The sequence below is a fragment of the Giraffa tippelskirchi genome, chromosome 4, assembly GCF_054371585.1.
Source record: "Giraffa tippelskirchi isolate mGirTip1 chromosome 4, T2T-mGirTip1v1.2.pri, whole genome shotgun sequence".
Lineage (NCBI taxonomy): Eukaryota > Metazoa > Chordata > Mammalia > Artiodactyla > Giraffidae > Giraffa > Giraffa tippelskirchi.
The window spans coordinates 1,966,101-1,984,760 of record NC_137278.1 but is presented as its reverse complement, the minus strand read 5'-3'; the positions used below and the strand labels follow the sequence as shown (position 1 = coordinate 1,984,760).

General features: G+C 66.7%; 1 protein-coding gene across 11 annotated transcripts in view; it reads left to right on the top strand.

Annotated features, from left to right (window-relative positions):
- RXRA (retinoid X receptor alpha) overlaps positions 1-18,660 on the top strand; it is a 92,110-nt gene that overhangs the window by 50,821 nt on the left and 22,629 nt on the right. For 9 of the 11 annotated variants that reach the window (XM_081483384.1, XM_081483386.1, XM_081483391.1 and 6 more), the window contains one exon: positions 13,604-13,869. In XM_081483384.1, coding sequence (XP_081339510.1) covers positions 13,604-13,869 — 266 coding nt within the window. Of the gene's footprint in view, positions 1-4,707; positions 5,482-10,284; positions 10,936-13,603; positions 13,870-18,660 lie in introns of those variants that run through there. The other 2 variants (XM_081483380.1, XM_081483382.1) reach the window with 2 other exon arrangements.

Genomic DNA, 18,660 nt, shown 5'->3' with positions numbered 1-18,660 from the left:
ACGGCTTCCTTCCTTCCCAACTTCCTGCTCGCCCCCTCTGGGGGGCAGAGCCCCCACCTGGGGCCCAGCTGGTCCTGCTTTCCTGGCCGGGGGCGCCTCGTGGCTCCGCCTGCCTCCCGGCAGTCAGAGCCCTGCTCTCCACCCGCCGCCCTCTCCAGGCCTGCAGCCCCGTCCTGGGCTCAGCCTGGGCCTCTGCTGTTCCTTCTGTAGGACCTTTGCTGCCGGCGTGTCAGGGCCAGGCTGCATCCTGCCGGTGAGCAGGGGCCAGGTGGAGACCTGAGGGTCGGTGGCCCCCACGAGGGCTGCGTCGGCTTGCTCCAGCCCCCCAGCTGGGTCAGTGCCCCTGGGGGGCTGAGTGTCCCGGGGGCGATGGCTGGCCCCGCATCGGGAGCCGTCGCCCCATCCCTGAGTGGGTTTGAATTGCCGTCTGGGCCTTGCCCTCGGCCTCTGCTGGCCCCTGGCTGGGCCTGGGTCCCGTGCGCAGCGCCGGCTGCAGGCCGAGGCCGAGCTCAGATTGAGGAAACAAGGCTGGGGTCCCCGTCCTCTTCTGAGCAGCCCTGGGCTTCGGCCAATGGGAGCCGCCTGTGGTCACAGGTGTCTGGGTGAGGGTGGGGGGCCGGGCGGTCCTGGGAAAGGGGAACTTGGCCGCTCTGGTGAGTTCCCAGCTGCCTGGCAGAGACGCTGGCCTCCTGGGGCCTCTTCCCAGGCTCCCGCGGCCGGCTCGCCCGCCACGCTGCAGCGCCAGGGGCCGCGGGATCCCGGGCCGGCCGGCCGGGGGCCGGTGGGGCCGCCCTCGTGGTGGGACCTCTCACCCGCCCTGGCCATGAGGCTGCACCTGCTGGCCTCTCTTTCGGGAGGTGGCCTGGCCTGGCGGGCGGGGCACCGCGGGTGGCTGGCAGGTAGGGCCGGGCCAGGGTGGGAAGGGGGAGCTGGGGGTGGGTGGCCTGGGAGGGGCCAGGGTCTCCCCTGCAGGCTGTGGCGCTCCCGGCGGGTGTGTGGGCTGGGCCGGGGCAGGTGAGGAGAGCTGGGCGGGGGCCAGGCGTGTCCCCGCAGCCCTGACCTTCCCAGGCCCCACGGTAGCCGCCCAGTGCTCACCAGGAGCCCGGCCGTGCCCGGGGCGTCTCGTCGGGGTCCTGGGTCTTGCCCCTGGTATCTGCGCAGCAGGTGTCAGGTGGGAGGGGAGGGGGACTGCCTCTTCCATCTGCCTGCCTTGAGGCTTCCTGGAGGAGGCTCCCTGGGGTCTGGCTCGGCCCTTCTTCACACTAGGAAACTGAGGCTGGGCCAGTGGGGCTCGTCTAGCTGCAGGAGGCTCTGCACCCGGTGAGGAAGCTCTGTGGGGTTCGGCTGCCCGGGGCCGGCCTGGGGTGGACAGCTGGCCCTGGGTCTCGGCTCCCGTGGGGCGGTCGGGGAGGAGACCTGGAGGAGGCTGGACTCCCAGGGGTCCCAGCCCTCGCATCGTGCCAGGGGTGGGGGAGCACTGTTCCCGCCTGGCCCAGCTCACGGCCACCTGCCTTTGTTTTGGTTGCAGGGCGCTCTGTTCCATCACGTTCACCTTGTCCAGGGCCTGCTAGGGTCACTCACCACGCTTTGCCAGTGCTCCCAGAAGGACACGCTTCTCTGTGCCCAGTTTTGAGGGGACGCTGGGGCCCAGTGACATGACGTGACTGTCACAGAGCCACACGGCGGTTCAGGGAAGGGGCTCCCATGAGACCTGGTGGCCCACACGGGAGCCAGGAGCCCTTTGCCAGTCCAGGCCTCCTGAGTCCTGCTGTTGTGATTGGTCAGGGCCCTGCCCCCACGTCTAGGGTGCCTCGCCGGCCTGTCCTTGGGGTGGGGGGCCTGGCCCGGCTTCCCTCCCGCCACGTGGATGGTGGTGGGCGCCAGGTGAGGCAGCTGCAGGCCGTCTCCGGGCAGCACGCGGTGTTGGAGCCGGGACCTGAAATGGGAGCGTGCTGCAGAGCGGGGCGCCGGGCCGCCTTGGCTGGGGGCTGCCCGCCCTGCCCTGCCCGCCCTGCCCTGCCCTTCACAAGCCTTGCCCATGCTCTGCTCAGTCAGGATTTCAGGGATGGGCACTCAGGCGTGCTGGGGCCGTGTACGCACCCTTGCTGAGTGACCGCGACGGCTGGCTCCAGGCCCGAGTCTCCGCGCCCAAGGCTTTTCGAAGGCCGCGTCCCCCTGCAGCGGAGAGCCCTGAACAGTGGGGGGCTCTACCTTCCTGATCCGGAGGCGTTGGTGGGGTCTGTGTCCACACCCGTCCAGCAGCTGTCCTTCGACGGCGCCGTGCAGCCGCACACGGGCCTGGACAGGCCTCTTCAGCTGTCGGTGTCCTCGTCTGTAAAGTCAGTGCCGGGAAAATTTTCCAGGTCGGTTCGTCTCTTGACATGACAGAACGTTCAAAGTCACGTGAAATGACCTTCACACAGAAAGTGTCCTGGGCTGGCCTGGCAGCTCTGTGGTCGTAGAGAGTGTGGGATGCGTTGGCCCTTAGTCCGGACTTCTTAGAAGCACTGTGTGTGTGTGGGGGCACTTTGGTTGTTGCAGCCCGCCTGTGACAAGGTGTCATCGTTCGGTGGCCGGGCCGGACATTCTGAGTATCCTGCAGGCACACTGCTCGTCTCCTTGGCGGAGGGGACCCTTGTTCAGGCCACACTCAGAAGAGTGCAAGGTTTTGGGATTTGTCAGCGTAGTACGTGCACCTGGCTGCTGGGTATTTGGTTGATTTTTGTTTTTTTATCCCCCATTGTCTCTTGCCTGGCTTCTCTTGGTCCCGCCTCTAGGTTTTTCCAGCCGCTCGTTGGCGGCGTGTTAGCATTGTGGGTAGCATCGAATCACTAGGCCCTGAGCAGGGACGGCTCCCTGAGTCAAACGCGGGCCGTGTCCGAGCGTCTGCAGTTGGCGGCTGCCGTCCCGAGGGCAGCAGGCCTTCCTGCTCATCTCCGGGGTCTTCCTGCACCTGCGTCTGCAGTCCGCTCGGCTCTGGGCAGGGGCGGGTGTCGTGCTGAAGGCCTCTGACGGAGTGAGGCTGTACTTTGCTGTCTTTCTGAAGGTTCGGGTGGCAAGGGTTCCCCAGAGGTCCAGCAGGCCGCGAGTTCCTGGGAGGGACTGAGCCCTGCTGCCCACGCAGCTCTGTGGACTGCCTGTGGGTTTGGGGCCTCGGGAGGCGTGGTTCTGGGTTCCCGCTGCTCTGTGTCACGTGCTGGGGGGCAGCCCACTCCCTCGGGCGGCCGTGAGAGCTGGAGACCCCTGTCTGGCTGGCTTGTGTCCCCCGGCCTTGGTGTGGCCCCGCCCGTGAAGCTGGGCCTCCTGGAGTCCAGCTCCCCTGGGCCAGGGTCTGGTCACTGCAGCCCCTCGGCGTGCTCCTGCCCTGGGGGTGCATGTCAGCCATCTGGCTGGATGGTGATAGGCAGCCCCGGCCCACACCTCCCGTCTGGAGCTGCCCAGGGCTCACAGTTCGCAGACGCTCTTTGCCGATGTCCCGAGGGCAGGCACCAGTGGTGGAAAGGTACTGTCCCCGGGTTCCCTCCCCCAACCGTCAACCCTGGCCTTGGCCCCTCCTGGAGGTTGTTTGTGGTTGTCGGCCAGGCTGAGAAGGCCAGGAAAAGGCACTGAGGCAGGGGGTGCAAGGTCAGAGGCCCCGGCCCCAGGGGCCCAGAGCAAGGCAGGGAGTGCTGGGGAGGCGAGGAGAGGGTGGGCTTTGGAATTGAGGGGCGTGATGGGGGTCATGGGAGGTTCTGGTGGTGACCGAGGGCATGGCGGTCCTGCTGCCAAGTGACCAGTGCGGGGGGCTGCCAGGGGGCGGGGAGGGCATGCTGAGCTGGCCGCTGTGGCCTGGCCGGGGCCAGATCCGAGCGTGGCCTCTCGAGGCTCCGTCTGTACAGAGGGGCTGCTGGGGCCTCACAGAGGTCACGGTCATCCGGGCCCGGGGAGGCTTCCCAGCTGTCAGCCGGCCCGTCCACTTCTGCTTGGAGGCCCGTGGGCTGGGTGGCCGGGCTGGATGCTACCGCGGGAGGTTGCCATGTGCCGTGTGGGCTCTCTGGGCAGGGCTTGTGGGGCGTGGACATGGCCTGTCTGGTCGCTTGTGCGTCCTCGCTGCCATGGCGTCAGCCGGCTTCTCCCCTCTGCTGTCGCGGCGGCCCCTGAAAAGTGCCCGCTGGGAGTGGCGGAGGGTCTTAGCCTCCTGGCTGCTGGCTCTCGAGGTGTGTCAGGAACGAGGCCTTAGGTCAGGGACCTGGGACTGTGGTTTGATGCTTGGTGAGAACGAGGTGGGGTTCTAGGGCCTCCCGGGCCTCGGTCTCCCAGTGCAGAATGGGACCCCCCCCCGCTCCTGTCCCTGCACTTGCTGGGGGCCTGGGGCGGGGAGAGGAGAAACAGCCTGGCAGGCAGCCGGTCCCCAAGGGGCGGCCGGGGGAGGAGGTCAGATCTCAGCCTGGAGACAGTCCTGCCAGCGCATGAGCCCGTAAGCCCGCAGGTGGGCTGGATCAGTGGGATGTAGCCCGAAGGGCTGCCGAGGTTCCGTCTGTGCGGGCCCGCCCCAGGCTTTCCAGCAGGGGTGAGGGGGGGACGAGCTGCACTGTGAGGGGGCCACCGTGCGGTCTGGGCGGGAGGCACCCCCGCCGGCGGAGACGGGGAAGCCCCGCTCCGGTTCTCGGTCTGTCTCACGGGAGCCGCCCCGCCTCCATCTGCAGAGGCCCGGCTGCCTGCGCCTCCACACACGACGGGCACCAGCCTGGTGACTCCGGCTGAGTCAGTGCGGGGGGTGGGGGTGAGTGAGCCTCTGCCCTGGGAGGACACTGAGGGGCCACGGCGGCGGCGGGGTCTCCAAAAGCCCCCCAGGAGACCCTCGGGTGCCCGGCCGGCTCTCTGCGACCCCGGTCTCAGGCTTGGCCCTGGCACACCCGTCACGTGGCTCTGGAGGTGCCGCGTGTCCGCGCCCACATCCGAGAAATGGCGATGCCTGAGAGTGGCGGGAGGGCTGGGGACGCCCCGGGAGAGGCCAGCCCACGTTGGGCCCCGAGGAGCTGCCCTGCTCCCTGACCGCCCGGCATCCTGGGGCGGGTGGGCCCCGGGGGTGGCTGCCCCCTCTCCAGCACAGGAGGCCAGAGCATCTGCCGGGCATCCCCGACGCCGCAGGGCTGTGGGAAGCGTAGAGCGGAGCAGCCAGGCTGGGGTGGAGGCGTCCGTGTTCCACGACAGAGCTGGGCGGCGGCCCCTGAGCCTGCGGAGCGGCGTGGCTCAAAATGAAACAAGCATCACTTCTTTTCCTGTTGAAGAGAAACCGCCTCAGCCAGCCCGCGGGCTCGGGGGGCCCCCTTGCCCCCAAGACAGCCGTGGGGCAGACGGGGTTTCATCAGGAATTCCCCCACTCCCCGCGTCCCCTCCTCTGCTGCCTGGGCCGGCGCCCCGGAGGTGCTGGGACGATTCAGGGGCGCTGTCTGAACGGGAGGCCGTGGTGCCCGGGAGCCCCCGCCGGGCCCTGGAGAGGTGAGCGTGCTCCTGGTTGCCCGCGCCTGTCATCCCCACGGTGGGCATTCCCACCGGCAGCAGGTCTGGCCTGGAACTTGGGGCCGGCCTCCCGGGCTGGCCCAGGGTCTCTGCGTGAGAGTGAGGGGTGCCGGGCATCCGGCAGAGAGCCGGCTCTGGTGCTGGTCGGGGGAGCACCCCGCCCTCCCAGCCCCTTCCTCACCTGCAGGTGGGACGATGGGCCGCTCAGAGTCCCCAGGCTCCCAAGGGGCAGGGCAGGGCTGTTCCCCAGACTCTAGCTTTGCCTCCAGGATGCTCTGATTTCATGCGGGGGTGGGGGTGGGGCGGCACAAGCCACCAGCTGCCAGCAGGCCCTGGGTTTGGGGATCTCCGTTTTGCAGAGGCCGTGCTGGTGACGGCGTCACACACAGGTTCAGTGGTGCTCGTGGTAAAGAAGCCACCTGCCAGAGCAGGAGATGCAAGAGACGCAGGTTTGGGTCCTGCACCAGGAAGATCCCCTGGAGAAGGAAATGGCAACTCTCTTCAGCATTCTTGTCCGGGAATCCCCATGGACAGAGGAGCCTGACGGGCTACAGTCCTCAGGGTTGCCAAGAGTCAGACAGACGGGGGGCTGAGCACAGCCTCAGCTGCCCTGTGGCCCCCTCCCTGTGGCCCCCCCACCCTCTTTCTGTGCCTCCTCCTGGGGATTCCAGCAGGCCTGGGTGTTTGGCCCCTCCCTGGCCTCCCCCCAGGGCAGCTCCTGTCTGGCCGCTGAGCAGGAGGCATGACCCTGGGGTGGGCGGGGGGCCCTGTCATTGAGGTCGCCTGAATCCTCGTTGTCCCCAGCTGTCTCTGGGGTGGGCAGAGGGGGGACCTCTTGGTGAAGTCATAAGCCTCGGAGCTCTCCTAAAAGGTCTGGCCTCGTGTTTGGGGGCCCCAGCTGGTGGCTCTGTGGCCTGCACCCTGGGGTGGGCACCCTGCTAGGTGGATGGAGAAATGGTACCCAGGTAGGAGCCCGGCCCTGGGGTGGGTCTCTGAATGCCATGGCTGCTGTCCAGTCATTGCCAGTCCTGACCCTAAACACCCCCAGCCCCCAACTTCCCCAAGGCCTCTGGGGACAGGCCCGTCTGCTAGGCTGACCTAGGGATTGGTCCGTCTGGGGTCACCTGGCTGAAGGACCGGCCGAGCCCTGAGGTCCAGGAGGCCCTGGAGTCATGGGGGCAGGGGACGGTAGGGCGGCGAGCTGGCATCTCGGGAGCCAGCCTTCGGGGCATCTGCGGTGTGCAGGGGCGGTATCTGTGCAGCAGGCCCCGTTATCCTGAGGCTGTACACGGCCTGTGTGTGGTGGTCTTAGCACCAGGCACGCTCTGGGTGTCCTGGCGGAGGGGGCGTCGTGCAGCCAGGGGCCTGGGCTGGAGCTGCAGGGCTCCGTCGTAGTCTGGCCCTGGCGTCCTGGGGGTCTGGCCGGAGGTGTTCCCCGCGCCCAGCTCCCCGAGCCGTGGAGAGTCAGGGCTGAGTGGGGCTCCAGGACTCAGGCCCCTTCTCTGTACTGGGGCGACCGGAGCTGTGCTCCCTCTGGCTTCAGCGTGCAGCTCAGCCCCTAGGGTGCCTGCAGGCAGTGCCCTCCATGGGCGTCTGTCCGGGTGCCACCGGCCTGGCGGGTCATGGAGGGTCTGCTGCAGGAATCGGGGTGGAGGTGGTGCAGACACGCTGGGTTGGCTCTCTCGCTTGGCCTGGTGTGCAGGCTGGAGCCCCAGCCCCCTGGGACCGTGAGCTTCTGGGGTGGGCCTGGGGGGCGGCCTCCTTCCAAGACCCCGGCGCAAGCGCCCCACCCAGGGCCTTGGCACCATTACACCCCAGCTCTTTTGTGGACCTGGAGGTCCAGGTGCCGGCCGGCCGGCCCCGGGAGCCCTGTCTGCCCCCCACCCCTGTCTCCCACTTGTGCTCCCCACCTTCACCACGGCGGCTGGGCTCCAGCCACACCTGCCACCACTGAGCCCAACCGCAGCACCCCCAGACTGTACCAGTGTGCCAGGCAAGGGCGGCCCCACCACTTCCCCTTCCTCCCCTGCCCCTCGCCAGCCCCGGCCGGCTCAGGACGGCCATCAGAACCCTGAAGCATCGTCCCTTTGTCACTCGTGGCAAAAGCCATCCAGGGTCACCATCCGCTGCCTCGGGGGACAGGGCAGGTGGTTCCTCGGGGGTGATGCTGATGGTGGTGCTGGCCTTGGTGATGGTAGTGATGATGGTGATGGTGACGGTGAGGGTGACGGTGGTGATGATGGTGGAGCTTCTGTCTGCCGGGTCCGCAGCCCCTGGTCCCTCTGGGCCGGGCATAGCCTTTGGCACCGGTGGAGTCGCGCTGTCTGCTCCTCACTCAGCAGCGTCCTGCTGGCCCCCGGCGTCCCCTCTGCCTGCCCTCTCCTCCTCCTCCCCCAGCTGTCACAGAGGCTGGGAAGGGCAGTGCTAGGAAGCAACAGCTGGCGGATGCCAGCCTTCCATGCGGCCTGCTAGGGTGGAGCCTGTTGCGTGTCCAGGGGTATCTGAGTGGTGGGCAAGGGGTGAAGGACACGCGTGTCTTGGGTCACTGTGTCCCCCGCTCCTGTCTCCTCTGGGGTCTGGAGGGTCTGGGCTGCCCTGGGCTCTGGAGTGGCCCCTGACGTCGACGGCCTCCTGGGCCTGGGACCCTTCCGGCCAGTGGCGAGGCCCCTCACTAGGGCCGCTGAGCCTGCCTGCCTGCTGGGCTCGACCTTCTTCTGAGGCCCCAGGGTGGGGGCTGAGCTGACCTGTGTCCTCCTCGCTGGGGGCTGAGGTTAGGGGCTGGGGGCGTTGTTGGGGAAGGGGCCAGGTTACCCAGGGAAGCTGCAGTCCAGGCCGCCTGAGCCCCCTGGGTGGAGGCCGGGGGCAGGCCGTGCTGCCTGGCCCACCCTCTGCAGGCCCCCGGCTAGGGCTGGGACCCCGCCCTGCAGGGGCTCGAGGGCCCCCTTCCTGGGTCTGCACAGCAGGCGCGCCCACTTACAGAGGGGGTGCTGCCCCCGTTCCCAAAGGCCCCGCCCTCGTGGGGCCTGTGGACCTCTCCGCCCCCGCGCCCCCACCCCCCGCCTCCCCCAAACCCCGGCGCGCCGTGGTCCGGCCGCAGGCCCCGCGGCTGCCACTTCTGCCTCCCGCGGGTGGCAGGGGAAGCAGTCCTTTCGGAAGGCGGGGGCTGGGGGTGGGCGTCCCAGGAAGCTCCGGAGGGCCTGCTGGCGCCCTGCTGTGGGGTTTCGGTTCCGGGGGGCCGGGGGAGGGTGGTCCCTGGGAGGGGTTGGGGAGTGGGCACTCGTGATCAGAGCCTGGCTTCGTCCTGGTAGGGGCGGGGGCTGGCTTCCCTGGGCCCTTCTCGCCCACGCTGTGTCCGTCTGCTCCTGACCCCTTGCCCAGCTCCGTGCTGTCCTGCCCGGGACCCCTCCCCACGCTCCCTCGCCTCTGCTGGGCTTCCCGCCTGGCCGGGCCTGGTGCCCTCCTGGCTCCCAGGACGTGCAGCCTGGGACCCGGACCCCAGCCTGGGGCCTGCTTGGACCCCGCCCTGCTGGGCCCTGCAGCTTCAGGAGAGCAGTGGAGCTTCCCTAGCTCTGCCTTCCGGGGGTCGGGGGTCCCCTGGCCAGGAGGCTGCGAGACTCGCCTTGGGCTGGCATTTCCTGTCGCCTCCCCCGCCTTCCCTGGCAGAGGCCGGAAGGGAGTTGGTGGGGGTTCCCCGGCTTCCTTCTGGGGGGCCCGAAGTGGGGATGGAGGCAGGAGGGCCCTGGTGGGCCTTCTGGAGGAGGGAGCCCGTGCAGTTTAGGGGCTGCTGGCTGGGGGAATGCCCCCCGCACCCCAGAGGGAGCTCAGGGCCTCCTGCTTGGCCATGCCCGAGCTTGCATACGGCTCCCATGGGGAACTCACCACCTCAAGAAACGGCCCATGCTTGTACCGTGGGAACGGTCTCTAAGTTTGCTGAGTGTACCTTTCACCCCCACCCGGGGCCCTACAGTCACTGCTGCCCTCTGGGCGCCGAGCCTTCCGGGGCATTGCGTCTCTGCTCCAAGCTTCCGTTTCTGGCCTCCAGGTGTTTGCGTTTAGAGTCAGTTTTATGGCCTGAAACGCTTTCTGTGCCAAGAAAGAGGTCTGTCCCTCACTCTGCCAGGCAGGCCTTCCTGACCTGAACCTGGCAGCTCTTGCAGTCGCTTTGCCCGGGTCGGGGCTGCCTGTCTCTTCTTGGAGGTCCCTGTGTACTCCCAGGCCACAGCCTCCTTCCGAGGCCTGGGCTCATGGGTTGCTGCTGGTCCTGAGGGGCCGGGAGGGTGTCAGCGGAGGACAGTCCTGGGCCCGGCCCAGGTTCTGGGCAGGGAGATTTGGGAGCTGGGCTTTGCCCCTTCCCTGGAGCCCCGTGGGTCCGTGTGGGTGGGGAGGGCTGAGTGTCAGCGGCTCCCGGGGTGGAGTCTGGGCCTGAGCCTTGAGCCCTGCAGCCCAGGGTCAGATAGGCATGTAGTGACCGCTGGTGGCTAGTCCCCTGCGAGTCCAAAGTATGACTTCAAGAAGAGTACCTCATCGTAGCCACTGCTTATCGGAGGGTGGGGACACGTCCTGGCCCGGAAGAAGCAGAGCCTGTGTGCACGTGGAGCAGGAGGTGTTCAGGCGCTTTTCTTCCTAATATTCCTGCCTGGCCAGGCTCCAGAAGGCTCCAGAAAATACACCCAGGGCATTGTCACCCGGACTCTGGGGAAGTGTCTACTGTGGGCATTGTGTGTCAACAGGAAGGGCCCCAAGTAGGGGCCTGGGGGCTGTGGGGGTCGCCAAGGCGGGCGTGGGCTGGGGTGGCCCCTCCCCGGGCCCCGTGGCCCCCTGGTCTGGAGTGGTTGGTGTACACGTGAGCCTGGGGGCCGGCCTAGGGAACCAGGCCCTCCCCTTCGCATCTGGGGGTGGGCTGTACCCAGGACCATTCCCCCCCATCTCCTCCTTATCCCAGCAGCCCTTTCCTGGCACCAGGCTCTCCCGCCCAGTTTTCCAGCGCCTGGCTCCCCCTCCTCGCGGTTCTCATACTTGGGGTGCCGCCTGGCAGCTGGCAGCTAAACAGGCCACTTCCCCACTTCCTTCCGGCCAGAGCTTTCTCCTGCCTCTCCCTCCCCTTCCTGCCAGGGAGCAGCAAACAAACAAATAAGCCAGAGGCGCAGGCCCAGCAGGCCCAGCTCAGACCCGTGAGTGTCTGCAGCTGTGGGAGCGGGGAGCTCTGTGGTCCTGGCCAGCAGCAGGGGCCGCAACGGGCTCCGGGTCCCCCGGCCCTGCTGGCTGCACTCTGCCCCTTACGGGGAGCCGCCTCCGAGAAGCCCCTTTGTCTTCTCCAATCTGAAACTTGGCAGTGCCCCAGGATGGCCAAGTGGAGGTGGGGAAACTGCAGGAACCCCGGAGTGACGTCTCCCTCTTGGCCACAGACCCCCATCTCGTTTCCAGGGGAGAACGGTGGGTGGCTCCCCTCAGGAGGCCAGGCCCTCGGGCTTCTGGATGCGGAGGTCGGAACGCTCACCTGATCTGTGGCCCTGGCAGTAGCCACTGTGCTCTCTGGGGATGATGCCTACAAAACGGACGTTGTAATGTCCATTTTGCTCTCCACCCCCCCGCCCTCCGGAGGTCAGAAAGGTGCTTCTCGGGACTCAGTGACGGGAAGGGGCCCGTGCTAGCCTGTAGCCTGCAGTGTGGGCTGAGGCAGGGTTCCTCATGCAGGGAGAGGGCGGCGAGGGCCAGTGAAGTGGGCATCCCAGGGGCCATGGGGAAGGAGCAGTGACTGTGGGCCTGGAGGCAGCTGCAGGTTTGGGGGAGCACGCCTGCTGAGCATTTCCTTGTCTGTCACAGGTGGGCGTACAAGGTCATAGGCCTTCACTGAGGTCAAGGACATGCAGCCAGACCTTGTGTCTGCTTCTCTTCCTGCAGCCTGCCTGCTCTCGCCAACCCCTGGGGAAGGCCTCTGGGCACACAGGTTGTAGGCATCCTCTTGTGGGTCATGTGTGAAAGTCTCTCTGTCATATCCGACTCTTTGCGACCCCATGGACTGTACAGTCCATGGAATTCTCCAGGCCGGGATACTGGAGTGGGTAGCCTATCCCTTATCCAGGGGATCTTCCCGACCTGGGAATCAAACCCAGGTCTCCCGCATCGTGGGCAGATTCTTTACCAGCTGAGCCACAAGGGAAGCCCAGGAATACTGGAGTGGGCAGCCTTTCCCTTCTCCAGCGGACCTTCCCGACCCAGGAATCGAAGCGTGGTCTCCCGCATGGCAGGTGGATTCTTTACCAGCTGAGCTGTCAGGGAAGACCCCTGATGTGGGTGCAGGAAGCTTAATGGCTTATAGGGCTGGGTTGCAGTTCCCATCTATGCCAGTAGGTGCCGCCATCTGGACCTGGACTCCATAAGCTCTTACTTTCAGTGAAACGGTTTATGCTCGTTTCTGTGACTGGCGAGGGTTTCAGATGAAGCTGTCTTGCTGCTGCAGTGACAGATGGGCCTCTACTCCCTGGCTTGCAATTCCAGGCCCCCTTGCCATGGCCCTCCTCCCTCAGAGGGCACGTGAGGGACGGGGTGCCCAGCAAGCTGGGGGCTGCAGGAATGAAATGGTAAGAGCTCCCAGAGAAGGGGGTCCCCAGGGTTGGCAGAGCCTCTCGTGGGCCTGGGGGGACCACTCCCCTCTGTGGGCTGCCCAGCACCTCCGTGGACAAGTTCAGAAGGCCCTGGGTGAGAGCTCGGCTCCGGCCAGAGTCGGGCCCGCCTGGCCTGCCTGTAGCGTGTCCCAAGGACTGTTGGTACTGGTGACCGATGTGGGGGGAGAGGGCTTGGGGGCGATGCCCAGACAAGGCTTCTTGCTCCGAGCCTGGTGCTCTGGGCATGGCTGCTGTCAGGTTCGGGCACACGAAATCCTCCTGGGGCTGTTGGGTGATCCAAGCAGGGTGTCCCCCCAACCTGGGGGTGCCTGCAGGGGGCCACTGCATTGCACCCCTGGCCTGCTCAACTTGTCAGAAGCTTGTGTGATCACCACAGGCCTGGCTGGAAGACCCGGAGACCATTTTGCAGATGGGAAGGCTGAGGCCTGGGTGGGGTGGGGGGTGGGGTTCTGGCGTGCTCAGGGCACCCTGCCAGACAGAGGCAGGGTTTGCTGTGGCCTGCAGCTCTGGCTCCAGCTGCCTTGTTTGGGCCTCTTTGAGGTCCCTTGGTCTGTTCAGGCCCTCGGGCGGCAGTTTCACCCAGGAGAGCCTCCCTCCTGTGGAAGCTTCTCGCTGAGCCCTCAGGGTGGGGAGGGGAGGCCCAATTAGTGCTTGACAGGACTTGGAAAACCCTGGGATGAAAGGCTGGTGTGTGGGAGGTCCGGGCCTCTCACCGCAGCCTCTGTAGGCTGCCTGTCTCCAGGCCTGGCACACACCCGGGCCCCTCCACCAGGCCCACTGGGAAGCTCCCCGCCCCTGGGCCACACGCCACCAGGCCCCGGGCACACAGAAAGCCATGCCTCTCCAGGGCCACATGTGTCAGAGGCCTGGGGTGTGCTGCGTCGGCCACCCCTGCTTGGGTCCCTGAGCAGGCCAGTGCAGTGTGCTGGGCCCACCCTGCCGTGGGTAGTTGAAAGGACGCAGAGCCTCAGTTCCCCGTCTGTAAAATGAGGTCGTGGAACCTGCCGTGTACCTCCCAACTTCGCTCGCTCATCCACGCTGAGGACGTGGACTGTTTCTGCTGCACGGTGGGTGTGGTGGAAACATCAGCCTTCAGGGTTTTTATTATCCTCAGACCTTCACCTTGACCCCCTGAGTAGATGGGCAGAGAGGCTGGCAACTCCTGGCCACCGTGCATCCCAGGTGGATGGGCCTGGGGAGCTGCGGGTTCGAGGGGCACCTCCCTGCCCAAGTAGGCTGTCAGCCTGCCCTTCCTACGTCTGCCTTGGGCCCAGCCTGAACCTTAGAGCTGGGCCAGGCGGGGCTGGTGCCCGGAGGGGAGCTCTGGGCGTGCCTGGCTGGGTCTCCCTGGCCGGCGGGGCCCTGCCCAGGGCAGTCCCTTGCCATTCCAGGCCTGGCGTGGTCGCCGTGGCCCAAGGGGTAGCGGCCAGCCGTGCGGGCTCCTGACCGGCCTCCTGGGGCTTCTTGTCTTGCAGACTTCTCCTCCCAGGTGAACTCCTCCTCCCTCAGCTCCCCCACGGCGCGCGGCTCCATGGCCGCCCCCTCGCTGCACCCCTCCCTGGGGCCCAGCATCGGCTCCTCGCTCGGCTCCCCGGGACAGCTGCACTCACCCATCAGCACCCTCAGCTCGCCCATCAACGGCATGGGCCCGCCCTTCTCAGTCATCAGCTCCCCCATGGGCCCGCACTCCATGTCGGTGCCCACCACACCCACCCTGGGCTTCGGCACCGGCAGCCCCCAGGTAAGTGCGGGCTGGGCCTGAACAGGGGCGGGGCCTGGACCAGGGGGCGGGGCCTGGACCGGGGTGGGGCCTGGACTGGGGGCGGGGCCTGGGCCAAAGGCGGGGCCTGGACCAGGGGGCGGGGCCTGGAGCAAGAGCCAGGGGCCTGGACCAACAGCGAGGGGCCTGGGCCGGGGGGCGGGGCTTGGGCCAAGGGGTCGCTCCCCGGACTAGGGGGCGGTGCCTGGCTTTACCTGTGCCTTCTGTGGCCCCTGGGAAGCAGGTGCCATCACTTCTACCTTCTGTCTCTGGAAGCGGTTTTAGAGAGCCGACTTCCTGGGCGTGGTGGTCTCCATGGTCGAGTTTGCTCAGATGCTTCTCGGAACTGTCTTTCGGGTTTGTGTCCGAATCAGGAGGCAGCTGTGCCTGGCAGACCTAACTCAGCCAGCTCTTGTCTGGGGGCCTCCTGAGGCCTGGTACACCGCCTACCCCTGCCAACCTGCCCAGTGTGGGTGCTTCTTGTCTGAACCCCGACAGAGCTGTCCGGGGTGCCCAGGACCCCAACTGCTCATCTCCTCTCCTGGCTCTGATGGTCTCCTGGTGGGATTTTTTGCTGAATGCCTGGGAGATCTGCTTGAATCCCAAGGGTCCTCCCTGTTTCTAGGGCTCACACTGTCCTTCCTGACAGCTGAGTTCCCCTTTGCTAAGTGTCATTCATGTCTGGGATTAGCTGTCATCCTGTGGAGGAAGATCCCAGTAGAGAAAGGCCCATCCCACAGAGGGAGACCCCCCTATAGATGGAGGCCCCTCATAGAGGGAGGCTCCCATAGAGAAAGCACCCCCCATAGAGGGAGGTCCCTGTAGAGGAAGGCCCCTCCCATCAAGGAGGCCTCAGTAGAGGAGGCCCCCATAGAGGAAGGCCCCCCTTCAAGGCGGCCTCAATAGAGGAAAGCCCCCCATAGAGGAAGGCCCCTGATCAAGGAGGCCCCGGTAGAGGAGGGCCCTGTGACAGGAGCTTTGGGAGCCGTCTCCCTGGGGGGCCAGGATAGCCAGCTTGAGAGGGACTCCAGCATAGGCACCCCTGCCCAGAGACATGTGGCTAACGGTGTCAGAGTGTCCCGCGGGCTCCCTGCTGCCTGGGAGCCACCCTGCCTCCAGGACTCCCCACTCCTGGAGAGCGGGGTGCCTTTGAGGTCTAGAGCCCGCCCCCTGCCCGTCAGCTGGGCCTGTCTGGAGCTGGTCTTGGTGGAGCACCCCTCTGGCTAATCCGGGCCCCTCGTCAGTCCCTTTGTTCTTGGGGGGCCCGTGCTCCCTCGTGTCCCCTGGCCTTCCAGAAGCAGACAGAAGGCTGGAGAGTTGGCACAAGGGGCCTCAGCTGCCTTCCTGGGCCTGGCCGTGTTCTTTGTAGCATAGCCACCGCACTCCGATCCTCTCTGGCTGCAGAGTGCCTGCTACTCAGCGAGAGGCAGATGAGGCCTGGCTTGCACCTGTCCCCTGGGAACCGGGCCAGAGGCAGCACCTGCTGGTTCTCTGGCCTGCAAAGCTCCTTGCTGCCCCCGGGCCTGGTGCCTGCCCTGCACACCCCGAGGGCTCACGTGCAGAGGAGCCTGGGTGTGAGTCTGGAGTGGGAGCTGTGCGGAGCAGGGCCCTGAGGGTGGCAGTGATGCCCCCCAAGCCTTGGGGGAGCCTGCTGCCCCTTGGCACTGTTAGCCTGTCTAGGGGGAGAGGTGGGGAGGTGCTGGGCGGTGGGGGGTTTGGGGCCTCGTCCATCCTAGTCTGTGTTGCTCCCGGCACACAGCGAGGCTCCCGGCACGCGAGGGGTGCTTGTTGAGTGCAGGTGCTTGTGAGCAACGGGCCGCAGGTCCCCTGAGGCTGATGCTGGGGCGCAGGGAGTGGAGGGGTGCGGGTGTGTCCCCGACGTTCACCGCCGACCTGCGGCTCAGCTGTCCGCCTGTCCTTCTGTAGGTTGGTTGGGCTGCAGGTGGTTTAGCAGTGGTCTGGGCCCTGGGCTCAGCCTCTGGCCACCGTTCTTGGGAAGGCCTCAGTCCCCACCACCTTGCCCCCAATAACTCCTTCCTCGTGAGCCGAGTTCAGCTTCTAGGCTTCAGCAGTTTGTCTTAGAAACTTGGGGTTCCCCATATTCATGGAAGTGTGGGTGGAGTTTGGGGGGGCATCCCCCCACCTCCTCCTCAAAACCACAACCGCGAAGTCATGGGGCCGGAACCAGTGAGGCGGTCTGACTCCTGCTGTTGTCGGGGACGGCCCCCCCACTCTACTGCGCCCTGTGGGGAAGTGGATGCTGGTGGGGCTGGGGGGTCTGGGCAGAACCAGGCCGGGCTGCGGGCACCGTGGCCTGAGTTGCCCCACCTCTCCCCTGGTTTGGGGGCTCAATCAGCCCAGGGAGTGTTCCCCACCTCAGCCCAGAGCTCGCCTACAGTGCCTGGCACGTGTGGGCACCTTGGTGCCCTGGCCTCACCACCCTGGCGAGCCTCCCTGGGCAGGACCCGAGAGGGCCCTGCCTGTCCTTGCTGTGGGCACCGTGGCCGTGAGGCTCCGTCCACCAGGCCACGTGTGCTTCGTAGGGTTTTCCCCCGACCTCGATGGGCAGGCAGAGGCCAATGGGGTCCAGGGGCCTCCCACCTTGTGCTGATGTGGGTGATCGGCCTCACCAGCGATGGCTGGAAAGGAAGGGTGTGGTGGGTGTAGAAGAGGGGCGGCCTGAGACAGGAGGAGACCTGGGGCCCTGATGGAGCTGGGTGGGTATCTCAGTGAGTCCCGAGGGCTCCGCGGGAACTGAAATGAATGCCAAAGACATGAAAGGGGAAATGGGATGGGCCCCACCCTGGGCACGCCGCGGAGCCACCCCTGACGCTGACCGTGCCTGAGGTCTCCGTCCTCGGGGCTGAGGCCTGCCTCAGGTTACGGAGGGCAGATGCCAGTCCCGAGGGCCTGCTTGTGGGGGCCTGGGGGACAGGATAGGTGGCCCCTACCCACCCTGCATGGTTTGGACAGCCACAGAGGAAGTGCCCAAGTTCCTTTCCGGGGTGCCTCCCAGTGGATCCAGCTGCAGAGTCGCGGCCGGGCTCCCACAGCCCACGGGAGGCCTCGTGCCCAGCCTCCAGCCCACATCTGTGTCCTCAGGGCCCCTCAGGACCTCCCGTGGCCTCTCTGCTGACTGGCCCCCCTGGCCACACCGGTCTCCTGCCCTTTTCCCAGTAGTCCTCTGGTGTGTCCTCCTCCAAGCGCGTGCTTGGCGGCCCCTCTGCCTGGATGCTGTCTTCCGTTGTCTGCGGCTCAGCCGGCCTGGGGGCGGCTCCCGGAGGCCCCACTGCTCGTGTGGAGACTGCCTGCTGTGCTCTGAACTGGGTTCACGAGCTCTGCCGTCAGCGCTGCCCTCAAATCGCTCCATCATCCTGACGGCGCCCCTCGGACGGAGGCGCTCGTGTTTCTCTGGTTTTTACACGAGAAGTGTCAGGCCCAGGGTGGTTAGATAATTCCCCCAAAGTCACTCAGGGAACAGAGGAGGCAGAGCCCCCATGGTCAGCTGTGGCTGCCCCCCCACCTCCCAGCGAGCCCCGCGGGCCGGGCAGGGGGTGTTCTCCGTGGCCTTAGGCGCCTGGCTGGGTGCTTGGTGGATGGTCTTCTGGATAGGGCCACCTCGCAGCTCTGGGCTGGCCTGTTCCCGGGGCCCTGGACACCCTTTCTGCAGACTGCGGGGGGCCCCTCAGAGCTGTGGCTCCCAGAGGCCCGAGCTCACACCTGCGTGACCCTTAAAGCCTTGTGCCCCTGGCTGGCTGCTGCATCTACTCTGGAGGGGGGCGGGCGGCTCTCCCCGGTCAGTCGGGGCTTTCCATGGGGCACAGCCCGGCACGGTGGCACTTGGCAAATAGCCGGGACCCCCGCTGAGTTGACTGTCTTCTGGGAGATGCTCCTGAAGCCTGCAGACTCTGCGGGGGTGCGGGGGGCATTCTTGGAGGCAGTGGGGTCCTCTGGACACCCTTTGCCCCTTCCCTTGCATCCTGACAGCTCCATGTGGCCAGAGCTGGCCTCCCGGCCTCCCTGCAGCCCCCCGAGTCCCGTGGGCTTCAGCGTCCTCACGGAACCAGGTGGCCACCTGGGCAGGCGAGCCCAGACGTCCAGGGCTGGAAGAGTCCCTGCAGGTGCTCGGCGTGTGCTCACTGAGCACCAGCTCCTCCTGTCCTGGGGGGAGGGAGACGGGAGTCGGGGCCCACAGGGAAGGAAGGGAGTGAGGCTCCCGTGTGCAGGAGGAGCCCAGCCTGGGGCGCCCAGGGGCAGCGCAGTGGCTGCTGTCCGTCCAGAGGCGCTGCGGGACCTGACTTCCGCCTCGGTCAGGGCTTTGCAGAAGTGAGGGTGCTGGGGGGCTGCGGCTGGCGCCTGTGGGGCGCGGCTGCTCGCAGGGTGCGGTGGGAAGCACCCCTGGGCCCTGGGCGCTGACGGGGGAGCTGGGGTGGGCGCAGCGGAACCAGAACTGCTGAGTCACTGCCGGCAGCTGTTGCCACGGTGACCGTGAGTTTCCCACGCTTCCTCCTGGCACAGCGTCAGGATGGCGGGAGGGGCGGAGGGGGTGTGTGTGCGTGGGTGAGGATGTGTGTGTGGGTGAGGATTGTGTGTGTGTGAGGGGTGTGTGTGTGAGGATGTGTGTGTGTGAGGATGTGTGTGTGTGAGGATGTGTACGTGTCTGTGTGTGTGTCTGTCTGTCTGTGGAGGGGTGCTGTCTCCTCCCTCTCTCCTCGTGTTGCAGGTTCCAAGACCCGCATCATGTCGTGTATGTGTGTGTATGTGTGCGTGTGC